This window comes from Dryas octopetala, chromosome 3 (genome assembly GCF_963921425.1).
Source record: "Dryas octopetala chromosome 3, drDryOcto1.1, whole genome shotgun sequence".
NCBI classification, from domain to species: domain Eukaryota; kingdom Viridiplantae; phylum Streptophyta; class Magnoliopsida; order Rosales; family Rosaceae; genus Dryas; species Dryas octopetala.
In genome coordinates, this window is record NC_141368.1 from 19412535 (window position 1) to 19431170 (window position 18636).

Below are 18636 nucleotides of genomic sequence, written 5' to 3' on the forward strand. Positions count from 1 at the left end.
CTGATTGAGTTTCTTTACATCAAAGGAAATTTCGGCAGACTCCTCGTGGGCTTAGTACGAATAATGACACAGAAGTGCATACCTTAAGGACCTATATTGAGACAAGTGATGGATATTGTATTGCTTGACAAGGAGAGTTTAGAATTTCTCCAAATTCATCCAAGTTTGCTCACATATTTCCTTTTGAAACGACACATATATTTAGGATACTAAGATACCAATTATATTTAGGATTAATTACAAATATAACCTCTAAACCATACCATGATTGACAGTTTGTCCTTAGATTAAAATTTTTGAGACTTTAGTTCCCAAATTTAATTCTCCAATAAACACTTTATCCTAAAATCATTAAAAAAAATCAATTTCTCCGTTAGCTATGCACGTCTGGTGTCACATGACATTCTGAAGCTAAATATGGCAAAAGACATTGCATAACATAAGGCAAAAGTATCGTACTGCATGCATATCCACATTTCTTTTTTGGGTGAGCAAATCCATATTCATATTATTGTTTCAATCCCAATGTGTGGATCGTCTTGTAAGTTGTAACTAATGCATATTGCACAATAGCACTATATAAACACTCCTCAAACGTACTATAGAAATCATAGAATAAAGTTACATAAAGTTACTCTCAAATATTACAAGATTGATATTTGTCTTCCCATATAGGAAAGAACAATTCCTCGCACAGAGTGGCAATGTTAGCTTACTCCCTTGTACATAACAGATTAACTGGTGGTACATATCTCTTCATCTGCATTTTCAATTAAACTAATCGACTCTTCAACATCATCATTTGATGGTGTTGATGACCATGTTGTTTTTGAATTGTCTTCATCAACTGCCACTGCATTCTCATGTGGATATAGGAAAGGCTTTGGAGGCATATGAAGGCATTCAATTTCTCCTTCAAGCATCTTTACCACTTCGTGCATTGAAATAGGACGGTCACTAGGCTTCATTTGTATGCACCATAACGCAACTATAAGCATCTTCTTTGTCATTTTATTTTCATCCACTGTGGCATCTTCTATTTCTATTTCATTTCCTTCACTGAATTGATCATAAACCCATGAAGGAAAGTAAATTTGGCTCGAGTGGGTAGCGATTGCATTCAAATTCTTCCTTTTGCCTGCAATTTCCATCAACAACATCCCGTAACTATAAATGTCAGCTTTGTATGACACACCTCCAATATTTTTGTAAAACAATTCTGGAGCTATGTATCCAATGGTTCCCCTTGCTGCAGTCAAAATCAAACTTCTATCATCTAATGGGCATAATCTTGCCAGCCCAAAGTCAGAAATTTTTGGAACAAAATTCTCATCAAGAAGAATGTTGTGAGGCTTGATATCAAAATGCAAAATTTGCATGTCACATCCTTTATGTAGATAGTCAATACCACATGCCACTCCTAGGGAAATTTCAAATGATTTCTTGCAACTTAAGGAGGTGGGTCCTTCTTTAGAAAATAGGTATTTATCAAGAGATCCATTTGACATAAACTCGTATACAAGAGCACGCTTTGATCCCTCAGCACAATAGCCAATTAGTTGCACCACGTTCACATGATGTATCCTTCCAATCGTGGCAACTTCATTGATAAAATCCTGCCCATTAGCTTTGGACTTATCCAACATCTTAATTGCTACAAAGCGGCCGCTTCGAAGCTTTCCTCTATATACAGAGCCATAACCTCCTTCACCCAATTTTTCCTTGAATCCTTTTGTCATTTTCTTGATATGTGAGTAGGAGTACCTTATTGGCATGAGGTTGTTGTGACTTTGTAAAAATTCTTCAATAAGGCCATACATTGATAAGTGTCGCCTCTTCAATTTATAGATTAGAAGCACAATCACACATGGAATCCCGAGTACAGGTTTTATTGCAACCCACGCCATTACTGTAAAGGAAATAAAAAAAAAAATTATGACAACTGTATTTTACTATTTTTTGATGCGGCTATTTGAAACTGTGTTTTCTATATTAGACCATGTATGTGATTTTTATCTCATGGAAAGAGCCATATTATTCTATCACATCAAACTATATAACCAAGGTCGCAGGCGAAGAAAAAAAGAATAACTCACCTGTTGTCTGAAGAAGTAAAACTGCAAGAAACGATAAAAAAAAAAAAACACAAAATACAGAGAGTTAAAAAAAAGTTGATTTAGATATTTTGGGCAGGAATATTGGATCACTGAAAAAACAAATGAAAACGATCCTCACACAATCGAGAGCCGTACGAGTAACTAAATAAAATGAAAATTATAAGATAAGAGAGTCCTCACATATTAGAGGCCCGTATCGAAAAGATTCTTCTGCATGATGAAAGACATAATAATTAATATCGACTCATCTTGACATGTCTGAATTCGATCAAATAAATGTAAAGAGGGAGAGAGAGTAACGCTACCACAAAATGATTTGTTGGTTTCATCATCGATGTAGCATTCTATATAATGATACCATCTTCGATTTCTCTCATAGCTCTGCAACCATGAAAGTTCAAATCCATAGAGCAGCTCATTATGGATTTCTATGTAGGAATAAAGGTTCATATTCTTTGTACCGGGGCGCGATGTGATCAAAACCATAAGCTCTATACGGCACGAATCCCTCAATTCCGAGACATTTAAAGCGCCAATCTTAACGAAAGAATGGCCACTGGAATGGGATGAAACAGAACTTGAACTACTCGTAGCATCATTAATGCAAGGAGCAGTATCCACATAGAGAGGCGAATTCACTGGCGTTTCAGTACAGCTGATGAAAATTACAGGCTTTGACAAATATTCAAAGTAAACATACGTCCTGTTATGAAATCTTTTTTTTTGATAAATGCGATATGGATCATCCCGTAGAAAACTGAAGTTATAGTTTGCCAGCGAATAACGAGGGAGTGAAGAGCAGTTACCCTTTTGAAGATTGGCATCCGCAACTCGGATTGTGCAGTTATCATAATTGATTGACTGTACATAGAAAATTCCAGAAAACAAGTGTAGTACTGTGCGGTTGTTCTCACAAGACAGTTCATACTTCGGGTCACCGCAGTTGAGTGGATCATGTTTTAGTCGGAAAGGGTAACTTATGTTACGGATGTTGCCACAGGAAGAAGCTTCACACTGATGATGATCCTTAGCATTGCAAGTTCCACAGCATAAGACAACAACTACAAGGACGACTATGCATAATCGTCCTACAACAACAGCAACTCTTCCAGCTGCAACCATGGTGAGAGAGAGAGATATTTTGTGGTCAGGAAGCAACATGTATGGGGAACTTCGCTTAATTGTCAACATGGAAAAAAGAATATATTGGTCTCTTATTAACTTGTAGAAGAGTGACACATGGAGCCAATCTAAATACCCAAGACGTGTAACGCAATGTCTCATGTCTCATTAGGAAACTACTAGGAATTTAATTAAGTGGCCAATTCTAAATCCCGGCCGGACAACAACAACAACGTTGACTTAAGTGCCCCAAAAAAAAAAAAAAAAAAAAAAAACAACAACAACAACAACATCGTTGACTTCATTTACTACTGTAGAAGGTAAAGCAGAAGGAAATTAAGCTCCCAAGTCCCAAGTTTTGTGGTCAGGAAACAAAGTGATGAATTCCATTTATTTATTTGTAGACTGCGTGTATTCAACTAGGATTTTAAATGACTTTGGTGGAATTAAAATGTCTAGTGATATTCAATCAAAACTTTTAAAGAGTTTATAAAAGTCTGATGGTATTCAATCAAGACTTTTAAAAAGTCTATGGTATTCAATTAAGACTTTTAGAGAGTCTATAAAAGTGACATGGTATTCAAAAAGTCATTGACTTTATTAAATGATAGACTTTAAAAAACTTTAAAAGACTTTCATGGACTATGTAGTGTAAATTATGTTATATCAAAGTCAATAATTCTCCAGCGTTCCCTCTGCAGATTTCTAAGAATTTCAAATATTAAAAAGCTATCAAAAAAGTGGTATTTATTTTTTTTGTAAAGAGATATGCTAACCCCTTAATCTTATTTCTTCACCCACCTCTTAATTTATTTTTTTCTAATTACTATATCCTCTTATATTAATTTTTTTTTCTCTTATATTAATTGACTCCTCATCCTGGGTTAGAACCAACAGCATTGCCACAATGCAATGTAACAACAAAATATTCAAACCAACCACTTCATAGTCTTTAAGTACTCAACAAAATCACAAGATTATATATTCATAATTTGAGAAATAATGTTACCACCACATCATATAATGTTTTTAACCTGTCAATTCAATTAGACAAATTCTAACAACTTGTTAAAACATAATATTTGATAGTTTAACAACATAAAAACATAGAATTCAAAACACTTATAATAAATTATGGAACAAAATAATTTTGGTCCCTACAATTTTAGTCCCAACTTTTTATATTGTTTGCAATATTAGGACAATTTATACCACATGCATCTCGGTCTTGAAGCTCATCCCCATTCCACTCACTCACGGAGGACAAAAAAATAAAAAACATATTGGAGAAATCCTAAAATAAATAATAAAAAATTATATCAAAGTTATTAGAAGTCTATAAAAATCTTTCAAAATCTATGAGAAAAGTCGGGGAAACTCTAAATGGAATTCTGTCAAAGTCTATGTAGAGTTTATGAAAGTCATTACAAATCCATCAATTCTACCAAAGTCAATGATTTTTAAAAACTCTACAAAAGTCCATTAAAATCCTAATTGAATACACCCCCCTTAGTATACGTTTCCGCACACTACAACAAATATGGCCAAAGGCCTCTATTTTTTGCACCCATAAATGAGAGGGTGCCTATTGAAAAATGAGGTGGTCATTAATACTTATTGTTAGTGATTACTATGTTTATGGTAGAGATAATAGTTGCCTTGAGACCCATTAATTTGTAAGATAGTTGATTTTTTGGTAGCTCTATAAACATAGTAATCAAATTGAGAGATTAGTGAGATAATTTTTTTTTTTCCCACCCCTACCCCAAACAAAATTTGTATACCCACCACACCCTCTGCCATTCACCTACAATTGTCAATTGCAAGAAGATATTTTAGATGGTTGAAGTTGCAAGGGAAAAATTGTAATTTCCAACCTAGGGTTTTAATATTTCAACCCAGCTACAGCATCACTTTATCTTATCCTCTTGAACACAGCCGCACCCTCCCTCTCTCTATCTCATTTCTCTCTCCTCTCTCGTGAGTCTTCTCTGGCGATTCCACCTTCGTCTGGCGGCCAATGGTGACAAGACCACCACCAAAACACTCGTCTCCCTCTCATTTTTCCTCCTCTGGTCTTCGTTGACCTTAACACCCAACCATCAAAATGATTCAAAGTCACATAGAAATTCCCATTTCGTCGGTGATTTCACTATTCCGGCAGCGGCGGCATGTCAAACCACTCTCATCTTCACCTCCTCGTCGCTCTGAGTTGATGGGTGCTTTCAAATTATCTCGACGACTACCCTCGGCGGCGATTCGAAACCTTAACAGTCGCAACTCTCCTTCTTCACTTTCCGACGACATCAATATGCCAGATCTACTCAATCCAAGCCCAGAAACAAACAGGTTTTTTTGTTTTTTTTTTTAAGAGTTTCTTTATTTAGTTTTATCAGTTTTCATTTATATTGTTTTATATAAAAATTTTGATTTGGTTTAATGTTTACTGAGCGACTCCCACCACCCTATCATCGGAGCCACCACCATTTTTTGGTTTAAATGATGGTGTATGCAACAAGACCATGCTTAGAGAATTCATTCAACCCAATGTTGATTTCCCAATGTTTTGGGTTTTGTTTCTAGCATTGAAAATATCAAGAAATCTTGTTTGCAGTGTGGATGTTGGTTCTAATAAATTCATGTTTTTTAGGTGGAAATCTTATGGGAAGACTTTGTGGTTTTTCTTGGTTGTGATGTAGGACGAGAAGACCAAGAAGAAGACTTGAGGACCGGATCTCCAGAAGCTGAGAAGAAGATTGAGGACCGGACCTCATGGGAGAGGACCGGACTTCCAATAGCTTGAAAGTGCGAAACCTCCTTCTTCATTTGCACTTTTCTTCTCTCTTCCTTTCCATCCTTCACTTTTTTAATCAACAACCTCATCCTCTTCATTTCTTTTTTGTTCTTTATCCCACAAACCCCACATGTTTAGTATTGTTTTGTTTATTTGAATTGTTGTCTTGTATTCTTCCTATAAAAGGATGTTTGGTTGTATTTGTTATAATTAATGAATATTGAAGAAAATTGGTTCCAACTTCTGAGTTTTTACTCTTCTTCTTTGTAATTCAAAGAAGGTCCATCCTTAGCACGATAGCTAGCCCCCTTGCAGCTTTTGCTGCATGGAATGAGTTTTAATGTAAGATTTAATCCCACTGTAGGATTTGTTTGGTGGAAAAATGTATTTTGAATTCTAATTAATTAGTCATCAAAGTTCATGGAGACATTGTTTAATGATATCAATTTTAACACCAATATAGTAACTTTACATCTAATGGTGAAGGGAAAAAACCAACTAACTGCAGCTTTAGTGAGCAGCTGCCTTGTCAGACTGTCATGGTAGGTTTTGGCAGAAGCTTCCACCATTCCTACATTTGGGTAGCCTTAGCTCCCTTGCCACCCTAACACCAACCTCCAACATGCTCTATGGTGATTGCAGGGTGGCAATGAGCAATACAAACTAACAATAGTGGCAGTTGCATCTATTTCTACCAAAAAAAAAAATGGTGAGCTTTGATAGATAATGTTGTAGTGGCAGTTTCTTAGAAAAATTGGTTATAATTACTATATTTATTTAATATTTGATAAATAATGCATCTTAAATATAAAATCTAATGCATATATAAATCACATTTAATAAAACTAATAGTAAACTATTTAAAACCCCCTAGTTTGAGCTTGGTTATTTATAAACCTCCACCCTTAATAAAACTATTTCCCAACCCCTTGTTAGTCACTTAATCTCTTCCAAAACCCCCTAGTCAACTAATACCCAACTAGGTTTGCCCTCAATTTTTCTAATATTCCAATTGTCTCCCCAGACAATTAATAGCCAGCCACATTTCTCTCTCTCTCTCTCTCTCTCTCTCTCCATCTCACATTCGATCTTTGTTTCTCCTCAGCGTTCTCTCTCTCCCCCCGCCGCTGTGCCGACGCGTTCTCCGTCGTCCGGTGACGGTTGCCGGTGAGACCAATCTCAGAACAACCATCACTCCTCCCTCTTCCTCCTCCCGCCCTCCACATGCCGTGAAACCAAACTTCGATGCCGGATTGGGTCTAGGCAGACCCGAGTTCCACCACCGGCGATCTGCCAATTCCGGTGAGGACGAGCTGTCGAACCGCTAGGGATGGCTTCCTCTCGTCGTCTTGAAGGTAAGTAATATCATTTAGTAATGGTAAATAATCTTATGAAGATAAATGAATACTGCATTTGAGTTTAACAAGTCAACCATAGATCATTGAACCACTTAAATGCACAAAATGCTACACTCTAACTAAAACATCAGAAAATAATAAAATCACAACCATAGATCAAACACCTAATGTTTGTACCAGCAATCTTGACTGGTGTCTAGCAACTTGTGCCAAGGTTTTATGAATGGAAAATTGGACTACTTGGTCCCTAAACATTAAAAATAATAATAAAATTGGTGTGCTTGGTCCGGCCAAAAGAATAAAAAAAAGGGAGGAAACTTGAACCAGTTGGTGTTTATTCTATCAAGTTTCATTTTATTAAGTCGGTTTAAGTACACCTAACATGGATTATGCATTTTATTAGTTACACTCGCAACTGTCTCAATTATAGACTACGATTTGGGGTCTTTTAGAAAAGATGTGATGCTAACTGCTAGGATGTTCTTATGCCAAATAGCCAAAATTTATATTTCTTATGGTATGTTGCTTTGATTATAGTGATCTTTTTGTTGTTGATCTCTGATTATATGCTTTAGAGAATTTTTTAGTTCATATTCAGTTTCAGTTTGTATTCAGTTTCAGTTCGTATTCAGTTTCAATTTGAATATGTATGTTGCTTTGATTATAGTGTTCTGTTTCATGTCTTTTCAATTGATATTGTTTTATTGTTCATTTTCAGTTATAATTTGAAGATTTGAAATTCTGAAGATTTTTGTTCAGTTTTAGTTGTAATTGAAAAAAGGAGACTTAAAGTATAGTCTATTTTATGAGTTTTTCTTAGACTAAGACCGGTAGTGATTTAGGGTTTTTAATTAGGTCATTTTATTTTTTTTCTTTGACGGCTTTATGGTAGGTTTTAACTCCAAGATTTTGGGCTCCGCCCGAAATCTCAGAGTTAAAACCTAACATGCAACCTTTACAAAGCCCACTCTATATCCTAAAAGGAGAAATACCCTTCAAATTGGGGAAGGACTTTATTATGAATTAAAAAGATTTTCTTATAAATTAAAAGGACTTTATTATGAATTAAAATGATTTTATTATAAATTAAAATGAGTTTCTTATAAATTTTAAAACACCCCAGGTTAAGGGTGGACACGGGTCGGTTTGGTTCGGTTTAGCCCCCAAACTGTAGACCAAACCAATACTTTCGGGTTGGTGATTTTTCAAACCAAACCAACCCAATAATGGTGAAACAACCGAACCAAACCAAACCAATTAAAGTCGGGTTGGGTTGGTCGGTTTGATTGGTTTGATTGGTTTGGGCATGACTCAAAATACAATTAAAATTTAGGCCCAAATTATAAATGAATAAAACTCCCTTTAAATTATAAAATTAATGTCTCTATTTTCTACACATAAATCCAATGCAGTGCATGCCTGCTTTTACAATGGAACAATTACAATCACATGTAAAACAAGAAAGCCATATATATGAAACATTAATATTAATATATTAAGGAATAAAGTCATGTGAAAGATTAATATTAACTTATTATAATATTAAAGAACATAGGCCATGAAACTAGGGAAGGTGAGATGAGTTATCATTGCTTCGAGCCTTTGACGTGAGATGAGAAACTAGACATGCGAATATTTAATTTATTTTTTTTCAATTTTTAGGTCGGGTTGGGTCGGGTTTGATCGGTTATTTGGAACGTCAACCTACTAACCAACCCATTTGAGGTCGGGTTGGTCGGGTTATGAACCGACCTCTCTAAATTAGGTGTTAGAAACTGAACCAACCCAACCCATTTTGGTTGGGTTGGTCGGGTTGGTCGGTCTGCATCGGGTTATGTCCACCCCTACCCCAGGTCTCCATCTAAAAATTATTTTTCTAAAGGACCTAAGTCTAACTATCTTTTGAAAAAATCTCTAATGTTCTGTAACTATCTAATTATTTTATTTAGTGTATAGGTGAAATTGAATTTTGTTTTAAGTATAATAGAATTTTTAAGCAGTGTGACAGTGTAATTAAACTTTTTTAAGCAGTGGATCTGAACTATGGTTGTCGGGTACTCGGCGACGCATGTAAGGATGAAGGACGATATGAACTTTGGCTATTAATTCAGTTTTAAGAATTTAGTTAAAATGAATTCAGTTTTAGTGAGTTAATTCATCAATTAATTTAGTTTCAATTAGTGAATTCAAAATTAAATTCTTCAATTTAGTGTAACTGAATTTTTGAAATTCAGTTTCAGTATAACTGAATTCTTAAAATTTAGTTTCAGTGTAACTGAATTCTTGAAATTCAGTTTCAGAAAAAATCAGTTTTAGCAAAATTCTGTTTCACCAAAATTCAGTTACAGTAAAATTTAGTTACAATGACGTCAGTATGTGTTAGCGTGTGTCAAAGCGTGTCAACGCGCATCAGAAAGGTAATTTAGGATTATAAAATATAGGGGGTTTTGAGAGAGTTTCTAGATGGGCGAGGGTTTAGGCAAATTTTTTGAGTTGTTAGAGGGTTTAAAATTACGGACTATAAAACTAATATACATCAAAGTTCAGAAAAAAAAAAAAAAAAAAAAAAAAAAAAAAAAAAAAAAACTGCAATAAGGTCAACACTAGTGTCATATATTATGATTTTACACTATGATGTTAATGGTTCATTCACACCTGTCTCACAAGATACAATGACCGACCTTTTTCTTGTCATATTAGAACTCCAGATCAGAAGACTCGATAAACCAAAAATATGTTGAACACTCTTTATGAAAACCAACGACTCAAACATACTTCTCATCATTTAAGAATTCAAATGGACTCACAAATTATAAATAAATTGGACACCCAAAAAACAAATGCATAAAAGGAAAGTTGAGTGCTCTTGAGAATCTTTGGATCTCATATATTGTATGAGATTTGAGAGATAAGGTTCCTCTATTTATAGTTGCAAAATACATGTCCATTGAAACTCATGAATCATTTGCTTATCTTATTTTTATTTGTTTCAATTATAACCGTATAATATAAATTTAATGGTTTATGTAATTCCATTCACACTCAAAAAGTGTTACTAATCCATTTCATTTTTTGTTCTCTATTCTTGGATACATAACTAAGATTAAAATTCAAGTGAAACCAAGTAGAGAAAAAGCAAGAAGAGGATCTGAATCCAAGTATATTGCTTTCCACTTAAAGGTCGTCTTAGCCAAATCAATTTAAAATTTTGTTGCATTTTCAATATAGTGATGAAAACTGGCCACTCACACACTGTGAGAGTTCAATTTTACCGTATGTACGTAACACTTAATGCATGAACATGCTTTATGCGTAAATGTAACTCAAGAACGCAAGTATGCACGTGCATGAACGTGTTACATATGAATGTGTGTCGTGCTCGAGCATTTGGACCGTCACATGGGCTAGCTCGTGACTTTGACTAGGCTTGCCAAACAAGCAAAACTAATCCTAAAGATACGAGAACAAATGACAACAAATGTGGCACGATTTGGGAGATCAACTAACAATCAAGAAGTGGAGAATGGTTCCAAAAGGAGTGCCACCACTTCTTTGAGTGGGGCAAGATCGAATGTGCCCACTAACTCATCATGGGAATCATGGTGCTTGGGTCTCAAGAATGAGCCAACTATAAATAGAGGAGTTATGCTTCAAATTGAGGTACGCAATCATTTTAAGAGAATATACACTTAATTAGAATATTGAACTAACTTAAGCATCAGAGTACCTTTTGTAGGTATACCTATATATATAGGTAGAATTAGTGCGAACATCCACACTTGATCGAACCTATATATAGGTATATATACCTCATTTTAGCCATCCACATTTTCAGAATCCTTTCGATTGGAGTCAAGATCTCATTTGGAACCAAAGGAGTCCAAGGATAAGGAAATCTTAATCCATTTTGTAATATTATTGAAATCAATAATATAATAAAAAAAGGTTACATAAAACAAAGTTGAAAAATTAAATTGTTTGCTCGTGTTCTTGGCCTCCCACAATCACCAAAAGTATTAACTTAAGTTGGTGATAGTGTTTCGAATTTTGTCTAACCTGTATATATATATATACAGACTCCTTCTATTGAGGTATACCTTAACTTATTTATGTTGAGGTATACCCTATTAGGGCCCACACGAGTCGTTTTGTGTCAATCTGAACCATTCATTTTTTACATCTCCATTGATAGTGTTTCGAATTTTGTCTAACCTGTATATATATATATATATATATATACAGACTCTTTCTATTGAGGTATACCTCAACTTATTTATGTTGAGGTATACCCTATTAGGGCCCACACGAGTCGTTTTGTGTCAATCTGAACCATTCATTTTTTACATCTCCATTGATAGATCATCTTTGCAAAAAATTAGCCAAATCGGAAATCATTTGCCTATCTAACTTTGATCAAATAAATGGACGAACCAAATATTTTCGATGAAACCGTCCATTTGTTTTATCAAAGTTAGATAGGCAAATGATTTCCGATTTGGCTAATTTTTTGCAAGGATGATCTATCAATGAAGATGATTCTTGTGAATGGTTCAATAGAAGGAGCTTGTATATATATATATATATCAATAGTTAATTTGTGAAAAAGTAATTATTTATCTTAAAATTTATCCTAATCCACTCTCTTTTACTCAACTGATCCCACTCACCACTTGTTCGTATGACTAATCATCTGGGCATAACGACAAGTCACATAAAGTTTAACATCATGTCGTTTTGGCTTAGGCCCAAAGGATAAGCCCTTCCTAGGCTTCTGAGCTCCTACGCACTGACTTCCTAGGCCCAAAGACTAAGCCCTCCTGGGCTCCTAGCCCCTGACCTCCTAGGCCCCGGCCTCCTAGGTCCTGACCTCCTAGGTCCCGGCCTCCCAAGCTCCAGCCTCCTAGGCTCTGACCCTTGTCAACTCATTCGGACCCACGAAACAGGTGACACGTGGCGCTCCTACAGTGCGAGTCGTTACAAGGGACACATGTCATCACCGGATTGGTTGACACTCTTCCAAGAGTACTATAAAAGAGGTACTCTCTTGTCAGAACAGGACAATTCAATCAATATTATACTATTCACTCACTCTGCTCTCAGATTCTCTGAACACTGACTTGAGCGTCAAAGGAGGTTCGGCCGGTACCACACCGGTGCCCTTCCCGCTCACTTTTGTGTACTTGCGCATGGTGCTTTGGATATTATTCTTTCTCCACCATTCACTAGTCGGACCCAGCTACCTGTTCCTACCCCACTTCGACGTGTCATCCACTCAATGGGAGGTCAACGGGTCCACGTGGTTCGACTCGACGTTGACTGCTTTACCATTTTTGAGCATCAACAGTTTGGCGCCGTCTGTGGGAAAGTAACAACTTTTCCCCATTTGATTCTCTACCCTCAGTTGAAGTGCAAAGACCTTCCGACCATCCGACCTTCCTACCCTCGCGATGTCTGACGGAGGTCCGATTCTCGACCAAGTCGACAACACCCCACTAAGTGACAACCGAGGCAAGAAGGTTGCTGAACCTGATCAGGAGGCATACATCCAACAGTTGGAAGCTCAACTCCAACGAACTCAGGAACAGCTCGACCTCCAAAATGATACAACACAGCTGTATGAACGACTTCTTCATGACAGGGAAGAACATACCATTCTCCGGAGTGGTGAGAGGAGGAACCCCCACGACAGGGAAGAACATACCACTCTCCGGAGTGGTGAAAGGAGGAACCCCCACGACAGGGAAGAACATACCACTCTCCGGAGTGGTGAGAGGAGGAACCCCCGAAGGGACCGAAATGTTTCGCCTCAATTGGACGCAGGGCAAGCTAGCCGCCCACCCCCAGGTTTTCAAAAGAGCCTTGTCCACCCGGTCAGCCGGGCCCGATTTGGCGAGCATCCTACCATCTTTGAAGAGTTCCATATTTATAGGGACTGCCGCCATCTGCTCGACGACAACCGTTCTAGGCGAGAAGAGCAGCGGGCGACCCGGGGTGAATCCAACCCACGTCCCAAGACTTTGAGGAGGAGGAGGCTATTCGTCCCAAGCGACGACGGGGAGAAGAGCAGACTTTCTCGACTGGACGTCGTGCAGGAGATAATACTTTCACAGGCGAGCAAGTCATTGACTCCGATAACAGCGTATCTCTTCCACCCAACCAGCTCCAACAACTCTTCATGGACATCAGCGAGCGCTTAAAGAGAGTAGAGGGGGGAAGTCGTGTTGGACACCCATCTTTGGAAACAAGGGAGCTACCTAGACCTTTCACAGCCCGCATCTTGTCCATTCCCCCGGTTGGCGACGTCCGACCTCCCAAAATCACTTCGTACACAGGGAAGGAAGATCCATATGACCACCTCATGAGTTTCTGGTCAGCTCTGGAGTCTAAAGGTGCCGATGACGTTACAAAGTGTCGGATCTTCCCTTGTACCCTCTCTGGCAGTGCAAGGAATTGGTTCTATCAACTTCCTCCCTACTCGGTTGATTGTTTCAACGAGCTCCGAGAGCTCTTCCTAGGCCAGTATATCATCCAGACCGATAGGATTTACACCACGGATGACCTGACGCGGGTCCGCCAGGGCAACAGGGAATCCCTTCGGGAATATATCAACTGATTTCAGCTAGAGCGATCTAGGTGCCGCGACTGTGATGAGAAGGTAGTCTTCGCTGCTTTCAAGGGTGGTCTCCTAGAGGGGGACTTTTTGTTTGAAATCAACCGTCGCAATCCGCACACCTACAAGGAACTCATGCAAGAGGCCACTGCCTATGCTACTGCTGAATTCAAAACATATGGGAAGAAGCCGCCTACCATAGACCGTTCAAGTACCGACCAGGCCATCATAGTGCCACCCCAACCCGAGCCCTACTCGGGTAACCAGTATGGGGGGTCCGGGAAAAAGTTCAAGAAATTCACCAAGAAACAATTTGGTGATGGTAGAGGTGGAGGACAACGAAGGGAGGAAATTTATCAGACATCCTATGCCTCCAGGTTCAAAGTTTATACAATTCTCACTGTTACTTCTACAGAATTGTATCCCCAGATCAAGGACATACTTCCTAAGCTCTCACCCCGCCCACCACAAATACGATACCGGGCTAACAAGAACTTTTTGTGCCTTTACCATGACGACCATGGCCATGACACCGAGGTATGCAGAGTCTTTAAGGAGGCAATAAAAACTTTGGTACAGGTAGGAAAGTTGGATGGTTTTGTAGACAAGGAGGCCACTGAGAAGGCTAAGACCGAAGGACAACGACGAGGGCGAGTAAATACCATCTGTGGTGGGCCGACCCTCACTGGCAACTCCAACAGAGGTAGGAAGGAATACGCCGGAAGTGCTCAGCCATGCTCCGGCGTTATGGCTGTAGACTTCCACCGTGGCAAAAAGACTCCTAAGCTCGGGTGGTCGCCCATTTCCTTTGCTGAGGAGAAGGAACGTGATTTAATCTTTCCACACGATGACCCTTTGGTCATTGAGGCCACCATAGCTAATTTCGACGTGGCCCGGATCCTTATCGATTGTGGTAGCTCCGTTAACATCCTCTTCGCCGCAGCCTTCACAGCTCTTGGAATTGACCAGGAGAGGCTTGACCGGTCGGTCGCTCCTTTACTCAGCTTTTCGGGCGACATGGTCACCCCTCTTGGTGGGATCTACCTTCCACTCACCCTCGGGAGGTATCCTTCGTCCGCTACCACAACCACTCAGTTTTTGGTGGTCGACTGCCCCACAGCTTACAACGTCATTCTAGGACGACCGGCCCTTAACCAACTGAGGGTTATGATCTCCACTCACTTGCTTTTGATCAAGTTCCCGACTCCATGCGGAACAGGGGTAGTCAAAGGCAATCAGGTATCAGCCAGGTCATACTATACGACATCTGTCAAGAAGAAAAAAGAGGCCAAGCCCTCTATGGCTGTTTCTGTCTCCCCCACTTGCCCTACCCCAGACGCCCTACAAAATCATTGAGGTCGTCCGTCCGGGCACATACAAGCTCTGCGCCATAACTAGAAAAGAACTCGGCCACCCATGGCATGCCGAGCACCTCCGTTACTTTTACAAGTAGACACATGTTGTACCCCCCAGGGACTTTTTCAACTTCATCTATCTTATGTCGCTTTAATGAATGAATGTCCTACCACGTACATCTTTTCATTCAAAGTGTTAATTGTCTGTATGGACCTCTGGGCCATCAAACAACCGACCCTACCCATATCCATACCATGCATTCAAGGGAAGCTAAGTACCATGCATTCAAGGGCGGCTATGGAAAATGCATTCAAGGGAAACTAAGTACCATGCATTCAAGAAAAAAAATATATCATGCATTCAAGGGAAACTAAGTACCATGCATTTAAGAAAAATTTCACAATACCATGTATTAAAAGGAAGGGCATCCTACCCCATAACGGGTCGGACACCCTCCAAATCATCCAAATATCATCAAGTACAAACTTAATAATCAAAAGAGTTTGCAATTTGGTACGGGTGACATCCGACCCGACCATATAACTCAAACAAAAATAGGGGCGATAGTCCGCCCACCCCTGCCCCCGGGCCATGTTTGCTTCAAACATTTATTTGGGATCCTCTCCCATGTCATGCTCCTCACCTGTGGATGCTCCATCCTCGGGCTCTACCTCAAGGGTACCTCCCTCCGGGACGTTGGCATGCCTAACACACCTGCCCATCCAAGACAAACCAAAAAATCAAGATGAGAAGTGCTCGGAATACCACGACAACACCATGGACATATCAAATCACTCTGGTCTTCCACCCCTCATGTGTGCTATTCCACCCCCAATTTCACAACATTCACCCTATCACTTTTCACATGCTCAGCCACCAACCATTTATCAAAGCCAATATTCAAAAAATCAATTCAAGAGGAAGAGCAATAGCAACCCAAGCCTTACCTGTATTCCGCGGCTTCAACAGCTCAGACGGGTTTCGACCCACTTGTCTTAGCTCCTATGTACCTAACCAACAACACCACAATATACAATAAATTACATAAGTCCAAAAATGAAGGCGTATCGCCTACCCAATGTTCGGCAAAGTTCATACCCACCTGCCCCTACTCATAATTTTCACAATTCATAATCAGAATTCAAAGGTGCACATCAGGTTGGACGACTACAATCTCTCACAATTCTAAATTTTTCAAGGCACCAAAATTTCACAAACAAAAAGCTTGGCAAGATTCCGAAATCCCTTACCTCCAGTGCTTAGATCAGCTCCAAGCTTCCTACCTGAGCAGCTTCAAGCTTCCTACCCGAGCAGCAGCTTCAAGCTTCCTACCCGAGCAGCTTCAAGCTTCCTACCCGAGCAGCTCCAAGCATCCTACCCGAGCCTACGGCTTCCGCCCCACGCACCACCCAACCCCGGCCTGAGCCCAGGCTTCTGCGCCGCCGACACCACCTCTCTCCGAGCTTCTGCCCCGCGCACCGCCAGCCCCGGCCCGAGCCCAAGCTTCCGCCCCGCGCACCACCCAAGCTTCCGTGCCGCCGACACCAGCTCCCTCCGAGTTTCCGCCCCGTGCATCGCTAGCCCCGACCCGAGCCCAGGCTTCCGCCCCGCGCACCACCCAAGCTTTTGCGCCGTCAACACCAGCTCCCTCCGAGCTTCCGCCCCACGCACCGCCAGCCCAGGCCCAATCCCAGGCTTCCGCCCCGCACACCACCCAAGATTCCGTGCCGCCGACACCTGCTCCCTCTGAGTTTCCGCCCCAGCCCGAGCCCAGGCTTCCGCCCCGCACACTACCCAAGCTTCCTTGCCGCCGACACCAGCTCCCTTCAAGCCTACGGCTTCCGCCCCGCGCACCACCCAACCCCGGCTTGAGCCCAGGCTTCCGCGCCGCCGACACCAGCTCTTTCCGAACTTCCGCCCTGCGCACCGCCAGCCCCGGCCCGAGCCCAGGCTTCCGCCCCGCCCACCACCCAAGCTTCCGTGCCGTCGATACCAGCTCCCTTCGAGTTTCCGGCTTGCGTATCGCTAGCCCCGGCCCGAGCCCAGGCTTCCGCCCCACGCACCACCCAAGCTTCCGTGCCGTCGACACCAGCTCCCTCCGAGCTTCTGCCCCGCACACCGCCAGCCCAGGCCCAAGCCCAGGCTTCCGCCCCGCACACCACCCAAGCTTTCATGCCCCCGACACCAGATTCTCCGAACACCTCCACCCCGAGCCCTCCGCGCAGCACCACAACAGACCTGAGCCCCTGCTCCGGCCCGAGCCCTTCGCTCCGACCCGAGCCCACAGCACCCCCTTCGATTCCACACACCCTCTCAGCTCCTTCGCCCGCGCAGAGCCTGTAGCTCGGGCTGGATCTTCGACGCCGACCCGAGCCGGCCAGGCCTCCTTTGCTCCTCCGCTCCGCCCCGCTAACCCGAGATGACCCGACCCCTCCAAGTCGAGCCTCCATTCTGCGCACCAGCTCCGGCCCGACCCAGGATCCCTTGCCCAAGCCCGATTCGACCAGCTTAGCCTCTGCCCCGCGCCGAGCCTCAACCTCCGAGCTGGCCTGACGCCTCCGACCCGACCAGATCCGGTCACTTCTCCACCAACCCGAGCAGCCCCCCCCCCCTTTTTTCTTTTTGGATCCGAGCCCTGCCCTCCTTCCACCCCTCAGAGTTAAAAAAAAAAAAAAAAAAAAAAAAAAAACAAAGCAGCTCTCCCTCTCTCCTAAAATAGTCACACAAAAAAAAAAATGGGAGATGTGGGTGTGGGATTTTTATATTTGGACTCGACCATTTAAATTCCAGATTCTCATTTACAAAGGGCAACATCCCACCATTAAATTGGACGGGGTTCACTGGGATTTCGCGACGCGTCTGCTGCTCGGAATACAGAGTGATCAAAATTCAAAATTCACAATTCAAAAAAAAAAAAAAAAAAAGGTTATGATCTTTCATATCTAACCCAAGCTTTCCTACAATACAGCTTTTCTTGCTAAGGAACTTGGGGGACTTCTGGACAGTATTTTAAGCAGGAACAAGTATGTGGTCACTTGTCGTTCTGCTCGGACTTCTTTGTGTACAAAGTTCCCAACCAAGAAGTATCTTTTGCTCGGAAACTTGGGGGACTTTTGTTCGTATGACTAATCATCTGGGCATAACGACAAGTCACATAAGGTTTAACATCATGTCGTTTGGGCTTAGGCCCAAAGGATAAGCCCTTCCTAGGCTTCTGAGCTCCTACGCACCGACTTCCTAGGCCCAAAGACTAAGCCTTCCTGGGCTCCTGGGCTCCTA

The 18636-nt window shown here is 41.1% G+C and overlaps 1 protein-coding gene and 1 pseudogene across 1 annotated transcript; both read right to left on the reverse strand.

Moving 5' to 3' along the window:
* Positions 1 to 497: 497 nt before the first annotated feature.
* On the reverse strand, positions 498 to 1934 carry LOC147291626 (rust resistance kinase Lr10 pseudogene; annotated as a pseudogene).
* Positions 1935 to 2167: 233 nt separating this feature from the next.
* Positions 2168 to 3239, reverse strand: LOC147291627 (uncharacterized). Its single transcript, XM_086234899.1, has one exon. It carries the CDS (start codon positions 3237 to 3239, stop codon positions 2301 to 2303), a length of 939 nt encoding a protein of 312 aa, XP_086091025.1. The 3' UTR covers positions 2168 to 2300.
* Positions 3240 to 18636: the final 15397 nt, after the last annotated feature.

What these genes read in the sequence shown, in the direction of transcription:
- LOC147291627 (XM_086234899.1), bottom strand. Translation starts at nt 3,239, where the DNA reads ATGGTTGCAGCTGGAAGAGTTGCTGTTGTTGTAGGACGATTATGCATA.